General features: G+C 41.4%; 1 protein-coding gene across 1 annotated transcript in view; it reads left to right on the top strand.

Moving 5' to 3' along the window:
- The window catches only part of VPS39 (VPS39 subunit of HOPS complex), a 49,323-nt gene that overhangs the window by 5,574 nt on the left and 26,181 nt on the right, over nucleotides 1-17,568 (top strand). Inside the window, exons 2-8 of the mRNA XM_068549937.1 lie at nucleotides 1,919-1,984; nucleotides 8,623-8,687; nucleotides 8,996-9,038; nucleotides 10,259-10,353; nucleotides 11,293-11,391; nucleotides 11,840-11,932; nucleotides 14,091-14,274. Of these exons, the coding sequence (XP_068406038.1) occupies nucleotides 1,919-1,984; nucleotides 8,623-8,687; nucleotides 8,996-9,038; nucleotides 10,259-10,353; nucleotides 11,293-11,391; nucleotides 11,840-11,932; nucleotides 14,091-14,274 (645 nt within the window). The remainder of the gene's footprint in view (nucleotides 1-1,918; nucleotides 1,985-8,622; nucleotides 8,688-8,995; nucleotides 9,039-10,258; nucleotides 10,354-11,292; nucleotides 11,392-11,839; nucleotides 11,933-14,090; nucleotides 14,275-17,568) is intronic.

Here is a 17,568-nt window from a genome sequence, read left to right as displayed (position 1 = left end):
CCTCTGGCCGACACGTATTCTTTTGAGATGGGATGCTTTAGTAAGTGCATTGTAGCATGGGGTTAAGGGTCAGACAGACTGGAGTTGGAATCCTGCCCCTGCTACACATATCTTACTACATGTGTGACTCTGGACAAATTACCTATCCCCTAGGCCTCAACTTCCTCATCTATAAAATGGGAATTTAAGAAAAGGACATAAGCCAAAGGATAGTTGTTTTAACCTATGATAAGTGCTTAGCATTTCCTGGAACACAATGCATGCTCAATAAAGTTTATCTATTTATGTCATTATCTAATATTTTATTTTGCAAAAGATCAAGAGTTTATGAAAGGAATAAGTGACTGTTACAACCTCAGAAAGCTGAGGAAGTACATGCTTAACTTCCCTTAGTGATTTAATATAAATCCGTCAGGGTAATTATTTAAGTCCTTTCAGAACCTTTTGCCTTCTAGCCTAGCCCGGTGTCTCCCAAAATGCTGCCCTGAACAAACAGCATCAGCATCACCTGGGGACTTGTTAGAAATGCAGATCCCCAGGCCCACTTCCAGACCTACTGAATCAGAAACTTGAGGGCAGGGCCTAGCAATCTGTTTTAATAAATCCCAAATAATTCTGATACACACCAAAGTTTAAGAACCACTGGCCTAGACCATCTTTTTTTTAATTTTAAATAAGAGCTTTATTGAGATGTAATCCATATACCATACAATTCACCCATTTAAAGTGTACAATTCAGTGGTTTTTGGTACGTTCACAGAGTTGTGCAAGTATTGCCGCAATTTTAGAACATTTTCATCACCCTAAAAAGAAACCCCGTTTCTTTTTCCCCAATCCCACCGGCCCCATTTTCCTAAGCCTACGAGCCCTAGGCAACCACTAATCTTTCTGTCTCTAGATTTGCCTATCCAGGACATTTCATGTAATAGAGTCATGCAATATGTAGCCTTTTTTGTCTAGCTTCTTTTATTTAGCATAATGTTGTCAGATCCATTCCTATTGTAGCATATATCAGCACTTCATTCCTTTTAATGGCTGTCTAATAGTCCATTGTATAGATATGCCACATTTTGTTTATCCATTCATCAGTTGATGGATACTTGGATTGTTTCCACCTTTTGGCTATTGTGAATAATACTCCTATGAACATTTATGCACAAGTTTTTGTGTGGACATACGTTTTCATTTCTGTTGTGTGTATGCCCATGTGTGGAATTGCTGAGTCATATGGTAACTCTATGTTTAGTCTTTTATGGAACTATCAGACTGTTTTTCAAAGGGCTGCACCATTTTATTTTCCTGCCAACAATGTGTGAGGGTTCCAGTTTCTTCACGTCTTTGGCAACACTTATTATCTGTTAGACCATCTTTTGAGATAATGAATTCTGTAAGTTTAATATGCTATGGCACTTCTTATTTTTCCTAAAGTAAAATCATCAAACCTTCAAAGGATGCCTTTTAGCTGTTATTTCTGTGATTAGATATCTAGTTTTATGTTTATACTACCCATTTTATGATTTTATAAACCTCCATCAAATTTTTGGTCAGTTTCATTTTGAAACAATGAAGCCAGGGTCATTTTTCATTCTCTAATATGTCTCACCTAGTTCAATAAATATTTTTTCAATTAGTTGATTCTCAAACATTTCTTTTTTTTTTTTGGCTGCGCGGCACAGCATGTGGGATCTCAGTTCCCCGACTAGGGATCGAACCTGTGCCCCCTGCAGTGGAAGTGCAGTCTTAACCACTGGACTGCCAGGGAAGTCCCTCAAACATTTCTTGACTATAAACATTCCTTAGTTTTGCAAAACACCTACTATCAAAAGCAACTCATTTTCTCAACCCTTTGATTTCTGATTATAAGCTCCAGCTAAAGAAATAGGGTCTTACTAAAGCTGACGGTCCTTTTCTTTTCCAGAGGAATGGCTGCTTGTTGGAACGAAACAAGGTCATCTTCTTCTCTATAGGATTCGGAAGGATGTTGGTAAGTGGCAGCTTTTCAGAACAAAGTACAAGGTGGCTTACTACTCATGTAAAAAAAAAAAAAAAAATATATATATATATATATAACTTATGTATACACTGTAAAATCAGTGATTCCTGGACCATTAAAAGAGTGCTTGCTTCAGCAGCACATATACTAAAAGTTGACCGTTAAAAGAGTGACTGGGGGTTGGTGGTAGTGCAGTGGAAAAGTGGGGAGAACCTTGTGACAATCTCCAGGGTTTTCTCTTTTTTTCAGACTGTATTTCCCTACCCCCATCTGGGAGGTGGGGCTAGATATTTTTTCCCTTCTCACTTCTTGGAGACTCATGCCAGAAATAAGAAATATTACTAATGGGAGTAAAATTCTCATGTAAATGGTATGGTAGTAGGGAAAAAAAATTAGGAGCCATTGATGTTAAAGGTCTTGTTAAACTTCTGTGGGACGGACTAGGACAGAGGGGGCCTGGGCTTGAGTCAGGTTTTACTTCTCCCCAGTCACGTGACTGTGAGTAGGTCCTTTCCAATGTCAGTTTCCTCTTCCATAAAGCATCTCACAAAATTGTTGGGGTCAGATGCAAGGACTTTGAAAACTAAAACTTTAATCAAATATTTCTTTGTCAGTAAAAATGTAGAATAATAACTAAAAGTATTTGACGTTTATTCTGTTAGAGTGCCCTCTAATGGGGAAAAAAGTACCTTGCTCCCTTTTCCTAGTTTTATTTGTGTTCTCTGTGGAAAATTGATGTGTTTGGATATTATACCCTGGAGCTACAGAGTATAGAAGTCAGCTGTTAATGCCAGAGTAGGTTGAACCATATGAAATTGTCATTATTTGGCTGTATTAGAAAAAAACAAAATTTCCTAGCTTTCAACCTAATATATAACTTATCATAGTGAATAGCTTAATGTAAGTGTGGAAATAGAGCCTTCTCTTTGGAACCTGTAGCAAGGGTAACATATTGGGGGAAAAAAGAGTATCTTACTGGTGTAAAGGAGAAAAAAATTCTTTTTAACTCTACCCATCTTAGGTTGATTGTATGGGGACCTGTAAATCAGAGAAGCAACAAGACAAAGGAAAAGGACTTTGAGTTTCTACAGTGGCAAATTATGGGAAGGCAAATATATGGGGGAACTAATTGGAGATGTTTGTTATGTAGATTCCTCTGGTGCAGTCTGTGGACTGATATGGGTCTCTAGTTGTCTCTAAATTGATTAAATATTGTCCCTGGTAGAGAGGAGAGGGGAGGCACCTTTGTAAATTTGTGTCTTGCTCTTTGGCAGATGGCAGAGAGCCGAGAGCTTTTCTTGTATCTGCTTCTTCTCAGTTACCTTCAATTCAAAATAATCCTTGTGCCAGAGTAGCATATTTTGGGGTGGCATATTCTGCTACCCTTCACTGGTGCAATAGGGAGGGAGGAAGGTACCTGGTCAGGTTCTGTGGTGGGATAAGAAGAGAAACCAGAAGATCAAAACAGGGTTTACAGTAAGTCCCCTACATACGAACAAGTTCCATTCTGGCAGCCCGTTCGTAAGTCCAACAAAGTTAGCCTAGGTGTCCAACAAAGTTAGCCTAGGTACTCAGCTAACACAATAGGAGGACAAGCTGCAATTTCACTCACGCCTGACGTTGATTGAACATGCATTCGCATCTTCGAAAGTTCGCAACTTGGAAGGTTCGTACGTAGGGGACTTACTGTATTTCATTTCTAAGTTTTTCAACTTTCCTTTAAATCAGGAGTCAGCCAACTTGTTCCAAAAAAAGGACTAAATGTTACCTGAAAACTGGGTTCGCCTCTTAGTGGGTGTTGAGCCAAAAGACACAACCAAGGCAGAGAGTGGGAGAAGGAAGGATTTATTACTTGCAGCAAGTAAGGAAAACACTAGGGATCTTTCTCAAAGCAGTGTCTCCCCAAACAGCAAAGTTGGGGAAGTTTTTAAGCTAAGGGTCCATGCATATTCATGAAGGGCCTTGGGTAGTTGAGAGTCCAAGCTTTAGCTAAGTGAAGTGACAGCCTGGTAAGGAGGTGTGGTGTCCATAGCTTCCGTATCAGAGCTGCTGCCTGCCTGATCTGAGAGCAGAGAGTGAAAGTGGGAGAGCTTCTCCCTACCTTCTGCCTCCTCTTGAGGTCTAGCACACACTGGACACTGAGGGTCTGAAAAGGTCAACATCATCATCCCTTAGGTTCCAGTTGATCTGGTGGTTGAGCACCTTAGAGGGGTTTAAATTCTGCAAAATCTCAAGAAAGCCAGGCTAATCTTTACCACCGAAACGGAACGGGGAGTCTTTTCACCTGATTTGTTATCTTTGCTATTGTTACTTCTCTTGCCTGATAAAGATTTGTTCTTTTGTTCCCTTAAGATCGTTATTACTAAGATCTGTCCAAGGACAAGCACTGTGGCCAGGCTTAGCTCACAAAATGGCTTAGGCCAAAAATGGCTTCTCTTATGTCAAGAAAACCATGACTGGTTCTCTTTCTCCGGGTACCCTCTACCTTATCGACTTACACAAATAGTAAATATTTTAGGCTTTGCAGGTCATAGCATCTCTGTCGTGACTACTGTACTCTGCTACTGTAGCAAAAGAGCAGCTGTAGACTGTAAATGAATGGGTGTGGCTGTGTACCAGTAAAGCGTAATTTATGAAAACAGGTGGAGGACTGGATTTGACCCCAGGCAGTACTTTGCTGGCCCTTGCTTTAAATTTTAGTTCTCAGAGCCAGAATATTTGTATTCTGTGACATTAACCCAGTCTGTAATTTAAAAATTAAGCCTGGCTTTGGTTTTATTCAGCTTTCAACAACTGTGTTTTGACTGTCTACTGCGGGCTCAGATGACGTGCAAAGCAGGGAGATAAAGAGAGCCTAATATTCTTATCCCAAGAGATAATCAGTTCTTTGTGCCATCAAATACTAAATACTCTGATAAAGTAACTTGTTTAATGTATCATTTCTGTATAAGTGGTGAGGAATTGAAAACTAAACTATAAAAATAAACTTTTCAACATAGTATAGACTGAAACTGGTAATATTAATGTTAATCTGACTTGGAACCCTGGTGCCAACTGTTCCTTGCCCTGTGACCAATTCACCCTGTAACCTTTGACAAGTTAGTTAATCTTCCTCAGTTTCCCCACAGGTAACTTGAATAGCAATATTAACCTACCTTAGATAATTAGGAAATCAAACTGATTAGAGACTTCACTTCTCCCTATACCCTTAGAGAACACAGTTCAGTTCTGGACCAGCTCTGGTCTGTTTATGGGCCAGAAGTAGACCTGGGCCTCCATGAATCAGCCATAGAACTAACTGGGTTTCTAAATTTGAGATATTCCAAACTGAAACCACTAGATGGCATTTCGGGAGGCTCCGAGGAGCTCCAGTTCTTTATGTCTCAGCGCGGAAAGAATTCATCGAGAGGCAAAGCGATAGATAAGAAGTGATTTATTAGAATAGGATACTTGTGAGGCTTATAAGCGGGCGGGCGAGAGGGTGCCACGCCCCGAGAACTTAGTGGGCTACAGTTTTATAATCAAAGGAAAAGTGGAGAGGGGGGAAAGACCACCTTCTTCCTCATTCTTGAGTAGATGTCATGCTTCTGTCATCAGTTCCTCCTCCACGTCAGGCAAAGGAATTTTCTTATCCCTACATGGTCAAGCCAGGACTGTCATGGCGCAATGGAAGTGAACAAAAAGGTAGTAACATATGCTAAAAATGGCACATCATCTCAGGTTTCAGTATAATGTCACTTTTTCCTTATATTTTTGTTTTTAGTGCGTGCAGAGAGCATGTCCTAGGAATCATTAACTTACTGAGCTCACTGGGCAGGATGTGTGTCTCATGCCACCATTGTTTTATTGTTTTGGAGCATGTCTCATGCTTCTGTTTTGTTGCTGAGCAAGCCTGCTTGGTTTTGTGGTTAAGTAAACCTGCTTTCTTGAGTGGTCATTAACTTACAGGGGTCTCCCATACTTTCTTCTTTACTTACAGTCCCCTAGTGGGATTGACTATTTAATTTCCTACTTTGTCCCTTTACTCTGTCCCTATCAAAACCTCAGTAAGGCTACGACCAGACTGTCTTTCTGAGGGAAGGGAGAGAGCGGGTAGTGAGATGTCATGGAAAGACTGGGGTTAAGGGGACCTGGATTCTGATCTGATCTGAGCCATCTCCTTCCTGTGAGTTCACAAATGTCTCTAGGCTTCAATCTACTCAGAGACTTCAGTCTACTCTTAAACAGAGGAGTTAGATTACTTCTTACTTCTTATCTAAGGTCTTAACAACTTGGTGTTTACTTCAGTGATGCCTCACCCTAGAGCAGTGGTTCTCAAAGTTTGGTCTTGTGGAGGAAAAATGTCACCTGCCATATCAGTGAACAAAGGATGTCGTGGCCCTCAAGCCATCAGCCAGCCACTGCAGCCTCAGACTGTGCGCCTTGAGGGGATTCAGGAGGGAGAAAAACAGGATACTGGCTCCAGATAGTTAAGGTGCATATCAAAGGAATGATTTCAATGAGCCCAGACTCTTGCATCCTCCCATGCATAGAAACTTGAGAAGTCTGATTTTCTTACATAGCAGTAGTCTTTTGATGTCCGACTACCTGTTTTTTTTTTGTCTGAACTCCTATATATCATGGCTCCTCCCTGGCTTAAGTCCTTAGCAAGTCTACAGAATAAAAGATAATTCTCAACTTTTAGGTTGTGCATTTTTTTCCCAGTCGACAGTTTCTAGACCCCAGGAGGTTCCCCAAAATCCTTTCAGAGGAGCCACAACGTCGAAACTTAAGTTCACAGTAACACTAAAACATTATTGTTTTTTTCACTGACATTTGCACTGACGGTACACAAGTAAGGCAGCTAAAACTGCTGCCCCTCATAACAAGTTCAAGACAGTGGTCGGCAGTCTTGCCGACTTGCTAGAGAAAAGCCCTCAAGCAGCAGTGAAGACCCATAGCAGCCATAAATAAATAAATAAATAAATTTATTTAAAAAAATTTTTTTTAAATACACATTTAAAAAAAATTAATTAATTAATTTATTTATTTATTTTTGGCTGTGTTGGCTGTCTTCGTTTCTGTGCAAGGGCTTTCTCTAGTTGCGGCGAGCGGGGCCCACTCTTCATCGCGGTGCGTGGGCCTCTCACTATCGCGGCCTCTCTTGTTGCCGAGCACAGGCTCCAGACGCGCAGGCGCAGTAATTGTGGCTCACGGGCCTAGTTGCTCCGCGGCATGTGGGATCTTCCCAGACCAGGGCTCGAACCCGTGTCCCCTGCATTGGCAGGCAGATTCTTAACCACTGCGCCACCAGGGAAGCCCCTAAATACACATTTTTAAAATTCCTCAGTTTTAATCTGTAATGGTAAACATTGATAGCTATAATCCATGTAAAAGTTCTGGTCCTCAGTAAGTTTTAAGATGAAGGGGTCCTGAGGCCAAAAAGTGTGAGAATCTCTGCCCTAGATAATTCTGCTCATACAGAGAATTGTTAGAGGTAATAAAGTCCTTTTCACATACAGAACTCTTTATCAAGCAGTAATGGCTGATTTTTTTGTGTGTGTGCAATGTAATGGCATAATACAGGGCAGGTTTCTGAATCTCCCAGAACTTCAGGGCCCCGTCTTCATCTCCTCTTCTGTGGTACATGTGGAGGAAGTAAGACCAGCTTTGGTGGTGTGGGCCCTAGTGGCTGCCTCAAAGAATCTCCATTGACTTGAGCCGTCGGCAGCGTACATAGTCTCTCCCCGAGCCAGGAGGCAGGTGGCAGGGTGGGGGCTCAGCACACAGGCTTTACGTAAAGTCAGCCCTGAGTTTGCCTCTGGGCTTTCTCTCACTGGCTGCTACGTAACTGCTTGACCTGTCAGGTTGCTCAGATATGAAATTGGAATAATGATACCTACTTCTTGAGGTGGTTGTGAAGTTACAGAGAATACACAGAAATTTTAAAATCCAGAGCCTGGCACTTAGTTATCGCTTAGTTAATGATAGCGGCTGTTATTATTGTGATAATTATTCTCTTTTTGACTCTGGTGACTTTTGATGCTAAATGTTTCGGTCATCCCAGCAAGGCTGGCTTCGTGTGTTTTTTATGGTCTATAACTTTCCTCCCCTTTTTAGCCAGTGTCAGCAGATGTAGCATCGCCTGAGAGTGGCAGTAAGTGTAGATGCATTAAATTGCTTTAGCTCTGGGTATGGTGGTGTTCGCTCTGTCCTGTCATACGGGACACAGGGTAACCGCTGGGATTTAGTCTGTCTCAGTCTAAGGATGCTTTGGGCTGGGATTCATTGCTGGGGCTCCTGTACTTGACTGTTACTTTTTACACTCTTTTGGTGACATACTTTGCCAAGGTACTATTATGTAGGATAAAATCCTCATAAGTATCTTGCAGCTTCAGTAAACTGTGCTGTGATCCTTTCTGCTAATGCCAAGTGAAGGTGCATGAAACCCTCTGTTCTAAAACTGGAGTTGAAAGCGACTTACTGTACTCAGTAAAGACAACTGGCTATTTTAGATCTCCAGCTTCTAGTCTTTCAGGAATTCTTTATAATTCATGTAGGAGAGCAGTATGGCGCAGCATTTTTTGTCATAGTTATTTTTATATGTATCCCTGTGTTTGGAAATGTGAATGTTTGTTTCTTTCCCATAGGTTGCAACAGGTTTGAAGTGACATTAGAGAAATCCAATAAGAACTTCTCCAAAAAGATTCAGCAGGTAGGCCGTGATGGTGGTCGCTACAAGAATATTTGACTTCTTTGAGACCCCGTCAAAGCTAGGACTTTGGTAAAATTATTTATTCATCTTTGAATCCTCTGCCCTTTGTCCTCCCATTTATGCAGGGATCTCTGTCCATCCATCAGGTACCTGAGATCCTCTTTCACGAGCAGAAATTGCGATTGCACCTAAGTCAGATCCTTGTCATTGATATCGGCTTTTCAGTCCCTTTTTAGTATTGCAGTTAAAATGAACATTTGTTGAACCTTGTCAGAAATGTTTGAGTCTAATGATTTGCTATTTTCCAGATCCATGTGGTTTCCCAGTTTAAGATTCTGGTCAGCTTGTTAGGTAAGAAAAGGGGTTGCATTTGTATTTCATGCGTCAAGAAACAAAAGCTATGACCTGATTAACCCTTTCACGGTTAATTTGATAGTTGTTACTTAACAATGAAACGGACACATTCCTAACCAGATGCAGCAGGGTACACAGGTAATAAAGGCACCAGCATCCCCCATATCTTGCGCTCTGTTCTCCAAGAAGTGTCACTTCATTCATTCATTCATTCAATATTTATTGAGTCCTACTCTAGGCATTGGGGATACCAAGTTGAATGAGGCATGGTTTCTGTCTTTGAAACTTAGGTTCTGGTTTTGAAGACCAAAATGACAGAAAGTACTCATGTTACAGTGTGATAAGTTACAATGAAAATTTATAAAAAGTATCGTGGGGTCTTAGTAATGGGAGGGACAGCATTGTCTACTGGATGACTAGGGTTTCAACAGGAAGAGAAGGGTAGGCAGAGTGTTATAGGCAGAGGGAACAGCTTAAGCAAAGGCCCTGAAATCTGGCCAGACTTAAGGTATATGGTGGAGACTGGCAAGAGACAGGTGAGAGATCAGGGCCAGACTATTCCAGGCCTTGTTTGAAGAGCCATAGTTTCATGGAAGGCGGCCAGTGAGGCCTTTTCATGGCAAGCAGAAGAACTAGAAACTTGCCTCATGCTCTGTCCTGTTCAGCCCAGGGCCCAAATGACAGAATCATTTTAAACTTAGTTTCTAGTCAAGAGAGAAACATTTAAAGTAACTAAAACTAGCTAGGAGGCCCAAGTGAAATTATTGCGCTGGCTTTGCTAGAAAAGAAACCCTTGCCATGGGTTTGTACAAAATCCACAGGGGGTTTCCTTTCTCTTACTGGAGCCTCGTAATGTGAGTAGCTTTGAAAGGAATTTCTTGTACAAATATTGCATCACAAGTTTCCAGACTTGAGAAAGACAGAGTGTAAGAGTGTTCTTTGGAAGTGAAAGAGCTCTTTAATTCAAGCCAGCCCAAATTTAAAGGAACAAAATATACAAGTTTGGAAGACTAAGTGACCTCCTAAATGTTTTCGTACTGGTCACGGACCAGAATAAGTCATTGTTAGTGAAGCTGAAGGTACATCTTCGACCAACATTTGCCATTTGGTTCTTCTGGTTGTTACACAGTTATTTTGTGTGTGTGTGTGTGTCTTGAAGGTGGCTATACTAGAGAACTGTGATAATTTATACGGGTGTTTTACCTCCTTCCAAACAGAAAATAATATTTATGTCCATGACCTGTTGACATTTCAACAAATCACTACAGTTTCCAAGGCAAAGGGAGCATCACTGTTCACGTGTGACCTCCAGGTAAGTGTGGGCGAGATGAAATTTGACTTTGTGCTTTACTAAATGCAGCCTTTCCTACATCATTCCTACCATTAGATGGGAAGAATAACATTGATATCCAAACTCAGCAGAGACTCCAAAGAGAATATTTGATTTTGGATTGTATTAGAGAAGTTTCCCCCTTAAAATGCTGAAACATTTGCATTCCCTGTGTGTGCGCTAATTAGAGCGCTGGACAGCTGTATTTCAGGAGGCAGCTAACCAAGGACGAAAATGCTTGCCATGGACAAACCATTAGAGGGAAATCAAGACTGTAACAGTACATGAACATAGCTCTAGGGCATTAAAGTGACTCTTGTTCTGAACACATCATTGTGGTCTTTGTCTTCAGGGAGTTTTCGTTATTCAGAAAAGACAGTTCTCCTGATTTTTGCCAATTCGTCATCCTTACCTTCTTCAAAATCTGTGTCACCCCTCTACTCAGCTTCGATCACTTCTTAGCACTTACGGTCTATATTGACGCTGCATCGTTTGTTGTATGCTTAGGCATTTCTGTCCCCCACTCCTTTAAAGGATTGAAAGTGGGCCTGCTGTCACTGACACAGGCTGATCCCTGCCCCTGCAGGTATTGACAGCCATGAGCAAGAAGCATTTAAGAAAAAAAGGAGGAAGCAGTTATGTAGGTTTTCCTCTCTAAATTATAAACGCCCATGACATTTGCTGGGACCAAGGCCTCTGACTGGCAGTCCTTGGGGAGGAAGCGCTTCTCAGCCTGTTGTTTTCTGAGCGCATCTTAGAGAGAATGGTGTGCTTTGGTTCAGCTTATCTGGCAGCGTGACTTTGTATGACAAGGGATGTTCAGATTAGTAGCCTTTTCAGGGTAGAAAAATCTCTAATATAGTTGTCAGTTCTGGAGTCATCGTGTGCACATCCTCACTCGCTCTGGGTGTCTCTTCCCAGCACACAGAGACCGGGGAGGAGGTGTTGCGGATGTGTGTGGCTGTGAAAAAGAAGCTGCAGCTCTATTTCTGGAAAGACAGGGAATTTCATGAATTGCAGGTAAAGTCCACTGTTTCCTGGTCCACAGGTTGGGTGGGAGCTGCTGCTAAGTTGACGCACAGCTTGAAAGACTTGCTTTTCAGTTCCTGTGAAGCTCAGGAGCCCGGTCTTGATGTTCTCCCCGGATGAATGCTCTGCTAGGAGTACCTATGAGTTACCTGTGCCCACTTGTCAAAGTCTCCTGGCCTTCAGAGGCAGGAGTAGGACAATTCTACATCTCTACAGATTCATTTATATCCAACGGGGTTTTCACCTTTTCCGAATGCACCTTGTCCAGTTCATGGGTGACTTGTATTTTTATTATGGGTGGTTTCCTGGCCTTGTGCTAAGAGAATTGTATTCAGATGAGGGTGAGAGTAATTTTGCAGAATGGGGGTGGAATAACAGGAAGGTCATGTTTTTTTTCCTTTAACATCTTTCCAATTGAACTCTTGCTGTCTTTCTCCAGGGGGACTTTAGTGTACCGGATGTGCCCAAGTCCATGGCATGGTGTGAAAATGCTATCTGTGTGGGTTTCAAGAGAGACTACTACCTAATAAGGGTAAGATTTACTATTTTGCAAGTATCGTCAGTTTACCTTGGGGAAGGTGATTATGCGTCTACCTGGGAGAGATGATTATGTGCTTCTGAACTGTAGGTCAAGAGACTGCCTTAAGTAGAGTTTTTGGCATAACAGGGTTTGTGTTTGTATGTTTGGTTATCTTTCATGCTCTAAACATCTTTCACAAATAACATGTCTGTGTATCTTAAGCCAGGCAGAGTCAACTCTCAGTTCTCTACATAATGAATTATCCATATCCTGTATCTAGTTATTTGGCTAGATAATTAGGGCTGCATGCCTTTGTCCAGTAGCATTATCGTGGACTGCTGTCTTGAGGCTTCAGTGCTGAGGAATTATATACTAATTTTAGTATTAACTTAAGTATTTTAAAGACTTTGAGTTTCCTGCCCCCCAAAATCTTTTAGTATATTTGTTGTAAAAATTATTTTCACTGTTTTTTTTAAATTTCAAAAGCCATATGTGTTTATTATAGAAAATAAGAAAATACAGATAAGGAAAAGAAAAGAAGTGCAAGTCATCTGTAATTCTCCCACTCAGAAATAATCACTGTTAACATTTTGGTAATGGGCATCTGCCATATTTACAAAAATCTCATGTTATACACATTGTTTTATAACCTGCTTTTTCTCTTAAGTGGTAAATATCCACGACATTGGTTTTTTTCCCCTCCAGTATGCAGACTGTATGTAAAAAAGGTTGGTTTACCATTCATTTTATAGAATAATAGAAATTCCTTAGCTTCATACCCCTCTCATAATCCAGACTTGACAATCCTGGAGGTCTTTCTCCCCACCTCCCACTTCCCTACCCCCTGCTGTGTTAGCTCTTCATTGTTTATCTAGTTAATATATTTGTTCCCTGTTTATATTCTTGGACGAGCCTAATTTTATCAGCATCAGAACTGCAAGCTCCTAGGCGAGTTACTGCTGTGTGACTGCATAGCCGCTAGGCAGACAGGTGCCTGAGAGGAATCTGTGAGGGGCGGGGACGGATCCAAAAGTTGGAAGAGGGCTCTCATTCCTCTGACTACCTTAGCTGTTGCCGTCAGCTTCTTGAGGGTGGAGTGTTTTGAGGGTGAGGAATCTTGCTTTAGGACCAGGTTATTCAAAACGTATTCATTTATTTACAGACAATAAAATTTATTCTTTTGGATGTGCAGTTCTGAGTTTTGACAGATGCCTAGAGTTGTATAACCACCACCACAATCAAGAGTCAGAACAGGGGACTTCCCTGGCTTTCCAGTGGTTAGGATTCTATGCCTCCACTGCAGCGGGCACAGGTTCGATCCCTGGTCAGGGAACTAAGATGCCGCGTGCCGTGGGGCCAAGAAAAAAGAAAAAAAAAAAAGATTCAGAACAGTTCCATCATCCCAAGAAATTTCCCTCATGCTGCCCCTTTGAAGTCAGCCCTCCTTCCACACCCCAGCCTCTAGTAACCACTGATCTGTTCTTCATCTCTTATAGTTTTGCCTTTTCCAGAATGTCATATAAATGGGATTATACAGTATGTAGCCTTTTGAGCCTGGCTTCTTTCACTTAGCGTAAATGCATTTGACATCCAACTATGTTGTGTGTGTGTCAATATATTCTTTTTTATGACTGAATAGTATTCCATTGTATGGATGTACTACAGTTTGTTTATCCATTCATCAGTTGAAGGACAAAGTTGTTTACAATTTTTATACATTATAAACAAAGCTGCTATAAACTTTTGCACACAGATTTTTGTGTAAACACAGGTTTTCATTTCTCCTGAGGAAATGCCTAGGAATGGGATTGTTGGGTCCCATGGTAAGTGTATATTTAACTTTATAAGAAGCCAACAAACAAAATGGCTGTACCATTTTGTGTTCTCACCAGCATCATATGAGAGTTCCAGTTGCTTTGCATCCTTGCCAGCAATTGACATTGTCAGTTGCCAGGCTAGATGCTTGTCTCCATGTTAGAGAAAAAGAGAACTGGTTCGACGTTGTGATGACAAAATTTGTCGTAACAGACTCTATAATATTTCTTTATGCCAAATAAGGAATATTATTGGCTTCTGTAGATTTGGGGTTTTAACTTGATTTTTCCAGGCCATCTGTGTTCATGCCTCTGGCTGGAGAATGATGGGTGACTCATTTTGTGTCTTCCTATAGGTAGATGGAAAGGGGTCCAACAAAGAGCTATTTCCAACAGGAAAACAGCTGGAGCCCTTAGTTGCACCTCTGGCAGATGGAAAGGTGGCTGTGGGTCAGGATGATCTCACCGTGGTGCTCAATGAGGAGGGGATCTGCACACAGAAGTGTGCCCTGAACTGGACAGACATCCCAGTGGCCATGGGTGAGACCACCATAGCTTCTTTTTCCCACTTTGGGCCACCCTCTAAGAATGGAGCCCCATTCATAGCTTTAGCAGACAGTGGTTTCCAGTGTCATTCACTCTCAGTTCCCCTTCTTGTAAGTAGAAAAGTGTTTTAGGGTTATTAAAAATGGGATATTCTGGGGACTTCCCTGGCGGTCCAGTGGTTAAGACTCTGCACTTGCACTGCAGGGGGCACAGGTTTGATCCCTAGTCAGGGAACTAAGGTCCCGCATGCTGCGTGGTGTGCCCCCCCGCACCCCCCCCCAAAAAAAAAACAAAAGGGATATTCTGGCTTTTGTAGGAAATTGGGTTTTGCCCCAGAAGGGGAAGAATGTAAACAGAATTGTACATATTAGGAGGTGATTGTCTACTACTACTATTTTTACCTCTTAGTTCCTTTTCTTTTACCTTCTTTTTAATGTTTTGCGTCCTCTGCCAAAAAGACTACGTTTGGAAATTAGTGGAAATTCTTTACTTCGTTCTATAATCCATATAACTCAGCATCAAAAGGTTTTTGATGTGGGGGTTCTTGCTGCTCTTGTTTTTGTAGCTTAGAGGCACAGAGTGTGTTCAGGTGTGTCTGTCCTACACATCAGGTGTTTCTGCTCCTACACCTGCCTCAGGCTTCCAGCTCTCTGCGTTGATATTGCCTGGAAGCATATGACCACGCTGGCAGCAATTCATTTTTAGTCAGAAGAGTAAGCATTTTAGTTACCGCTGTGGAGAGGCATACAGACATGCTGACTTTAAGGGCTCTAGCTCGGGAGACAAGGATTACATCTTGCATAAAGAGACGAAACAAGGCCCTGCTTAAGGCATTAAATCGGATGAGTTGAGATTTGGTAGTTGAGAAAGGGGAAGTTCATTGTTCAGTTAATCAGTAAGAAGTTCCATTAAGATTGCAGTAGACCAGGCAAGGAGTTCAGGATCTAGCTTAAAGAAAAATTGCTTTCATTTTAGGCAGAAAGAATAGTTTGAAAAATGAGCAGAAATGCAGAAGACATGCTGATTTGTGAGAGGGCATTCCAGAGACTGACCTGGCTGAAACAGGTGGTGTGGATTAAGGAGGAATGAGGATGGGGCCAGTTGTTAGAGGCCCACTCGAAGGTCTCAGAGGCCATTAGATTCCTAAACGGTAGAATTGATAAAAGCATCATGTTCTCTGGTGGTTATTCAGGTGGTGATTAGAGATGAATAGACCAGAAGGAAGATAAATCAAAAGGACAGTATTTTATAGGACTCAAGATTATGTATATTCACAAGTTTGCCGTGGGTGGGGGGGGTTAAGAGCTTCCCGAGAAGCTTCGTGATATTCTAGGGACCCTTGTTTTCCTTCAGAAGAAGAGCCTTGGTAGACTAGATGAAGCTGTGTGTAATATGCTGGAAGTAGGTTTCTGGTTCCCCAGCGTGGGGACCCTGTTTTAAGACCTTTGTTAGTTCCCAGCCCCTTTGGCAGTGTTTCGCAAAAATATTTTTGTGCCTTAACACATGGAGGGAGGGGACATTCTTCCTGGGTAGGAGGGGAGAACACCATCTGACAGGAAGAAGACTAAACTTCTTATAGACTTCGATTATATTTCTGCTCTCCTCTTCACTACTGCACCCAGGCTCCAGTCATTTTGAAAGGACTCCCCATCCCTGTGCCTTCATCTGTGCTGTTGCCTCTTCCTTTCTTGTCTGCCCAGCAGCGTGCTGCTCATATGACAAGGCCCCCGTTCAGTGGCACTTCCTCTCAGAAGGCTTCTCTGACCCACAGGCAGAACTAGTCACTTCCCCCTGGGTGCTCCCACTGCCCTTGCAGGTTTCTCCGTCATGCTAGCCGCACTGTCCCACTGGATGCAGTGAGTTGTCTGTCTCCTCTGCTCGTGCAGGAGCTCTGTGGGCTCTGGGCTCATGTCTTGGTCCACTTCGAGAGTGCCCGCAACATCATAGCCTCTTAGTAAATGCTTGCTGATTGATGAATTTCTGTCATTGTCCGCCATTCATTACATGCCTGCTGGACACCAGCCAGTCTGCCAAGTTTGAAGACACAGAGAGATTCAGACCGTCTCTGTTGTCAAAGACTTGGGGAGACTGAACAAATGATAAGACATGACAACCAAAAGGGTTTCTAGTATAGGTTACTTCTTTTATTGAATTAGACCTTATTAAAGTGGGCCAGATTTTAAAAGGACAGAGAAACTTTACATAGTTATACATATTAACATGAAAGAAAATTGTAATCGCTTTTTTAAAATGAGGTCAGCATAAAAAAAGAATCCAGTACAAAAAAAACATGCTATTAACTTTTATTTTTTGGTAAGATGAAAAATATCAACATAATAACAACAATAGCATTCAAACTGATGAAGGTATTACTAAGGCCTTAGTTTTTCCTCATTTCTCAGTTCCCTTCTGGCTTTGAAATTTTATTGTACTATTCATTTAGAGTATAAATTGTGAATATAATATGAAAAACTTTTTATCTGAAAATAAGTAATGAGGAAAATAAATTTATAGCAAGTTAGTCACACTAAGAAACTATTCTTATAAATATATTCTTTGAGGTTACATTTTTATATGATAATTATGCCATCTAGTGGTTCATTTTTTACTAATTTTAAAAAAAATTCTGTTTTTAATTGTGGTTAAAAAAAACACATAGCATAAAATCTTTCACCTTAACCATTTTTTCTTTTTTTTTTTTACATCTTTATTGGAGTATAATTGCTTTACAATGTTGTGTTAGTTTCTGCTATATAACAAAGTGAATCAGCTATGTGTATACATATATCCCCATATCCCCTCCGTCTTGCATCTCCCTCCCACCCTCCCTATCCCACACCTCTAGGTGGTCACAAACCACAGAGCTGATCTCCCTGTGCTATGCAGCTGCTTCCCACTAGCTATCTATTTTACATTTGGTAATGTATATATGTCAGTGCAACTCTCTCACTTCGTCCCATCTTACCCTTCCCCCTCCCCACGTCCTCAAGTCCATTCTCTATGTCTGCGTCTTTATTCCTATCCTTCCCCTAGGTTCATCAGAACCATTTTTTTTTTTAAGATCCCATATATATGTGTTAGCATACGGTATTTGCTTTTCTCTTCCTGACTTACTTCACTCTGTATGACAGACTCTAGGTCCATCCACCTCACTACAAATAACTCAATTTCATTTCCTTTCATGGCTGAGTAATATTCCACTGTATATATGTGCCACATCTTCTTTATCCATTCATCTGTCGATGGACACTTACGTTGCTTCCATATCCTGGCTATTGTAAATAGTGC

Source organism: Eschrichtius robustus, chromosome 1, assembly GCF_028021215.1.
Source record: "Eschrichtius robustus isolate mEscRob2 chromosome 1, mEscRob2.pri, whole genome shotgun sequence".
Lineage (NCBI taxonomy): Eukaryota > Metazoa > Chordata > Mammalia > Artiodactyla > Eschrichtiidae > Eschrichtius > Eschrichtius robustus.
This window is presented reverse-complemented; position numbering and strand designations above follow the sequence as displayed.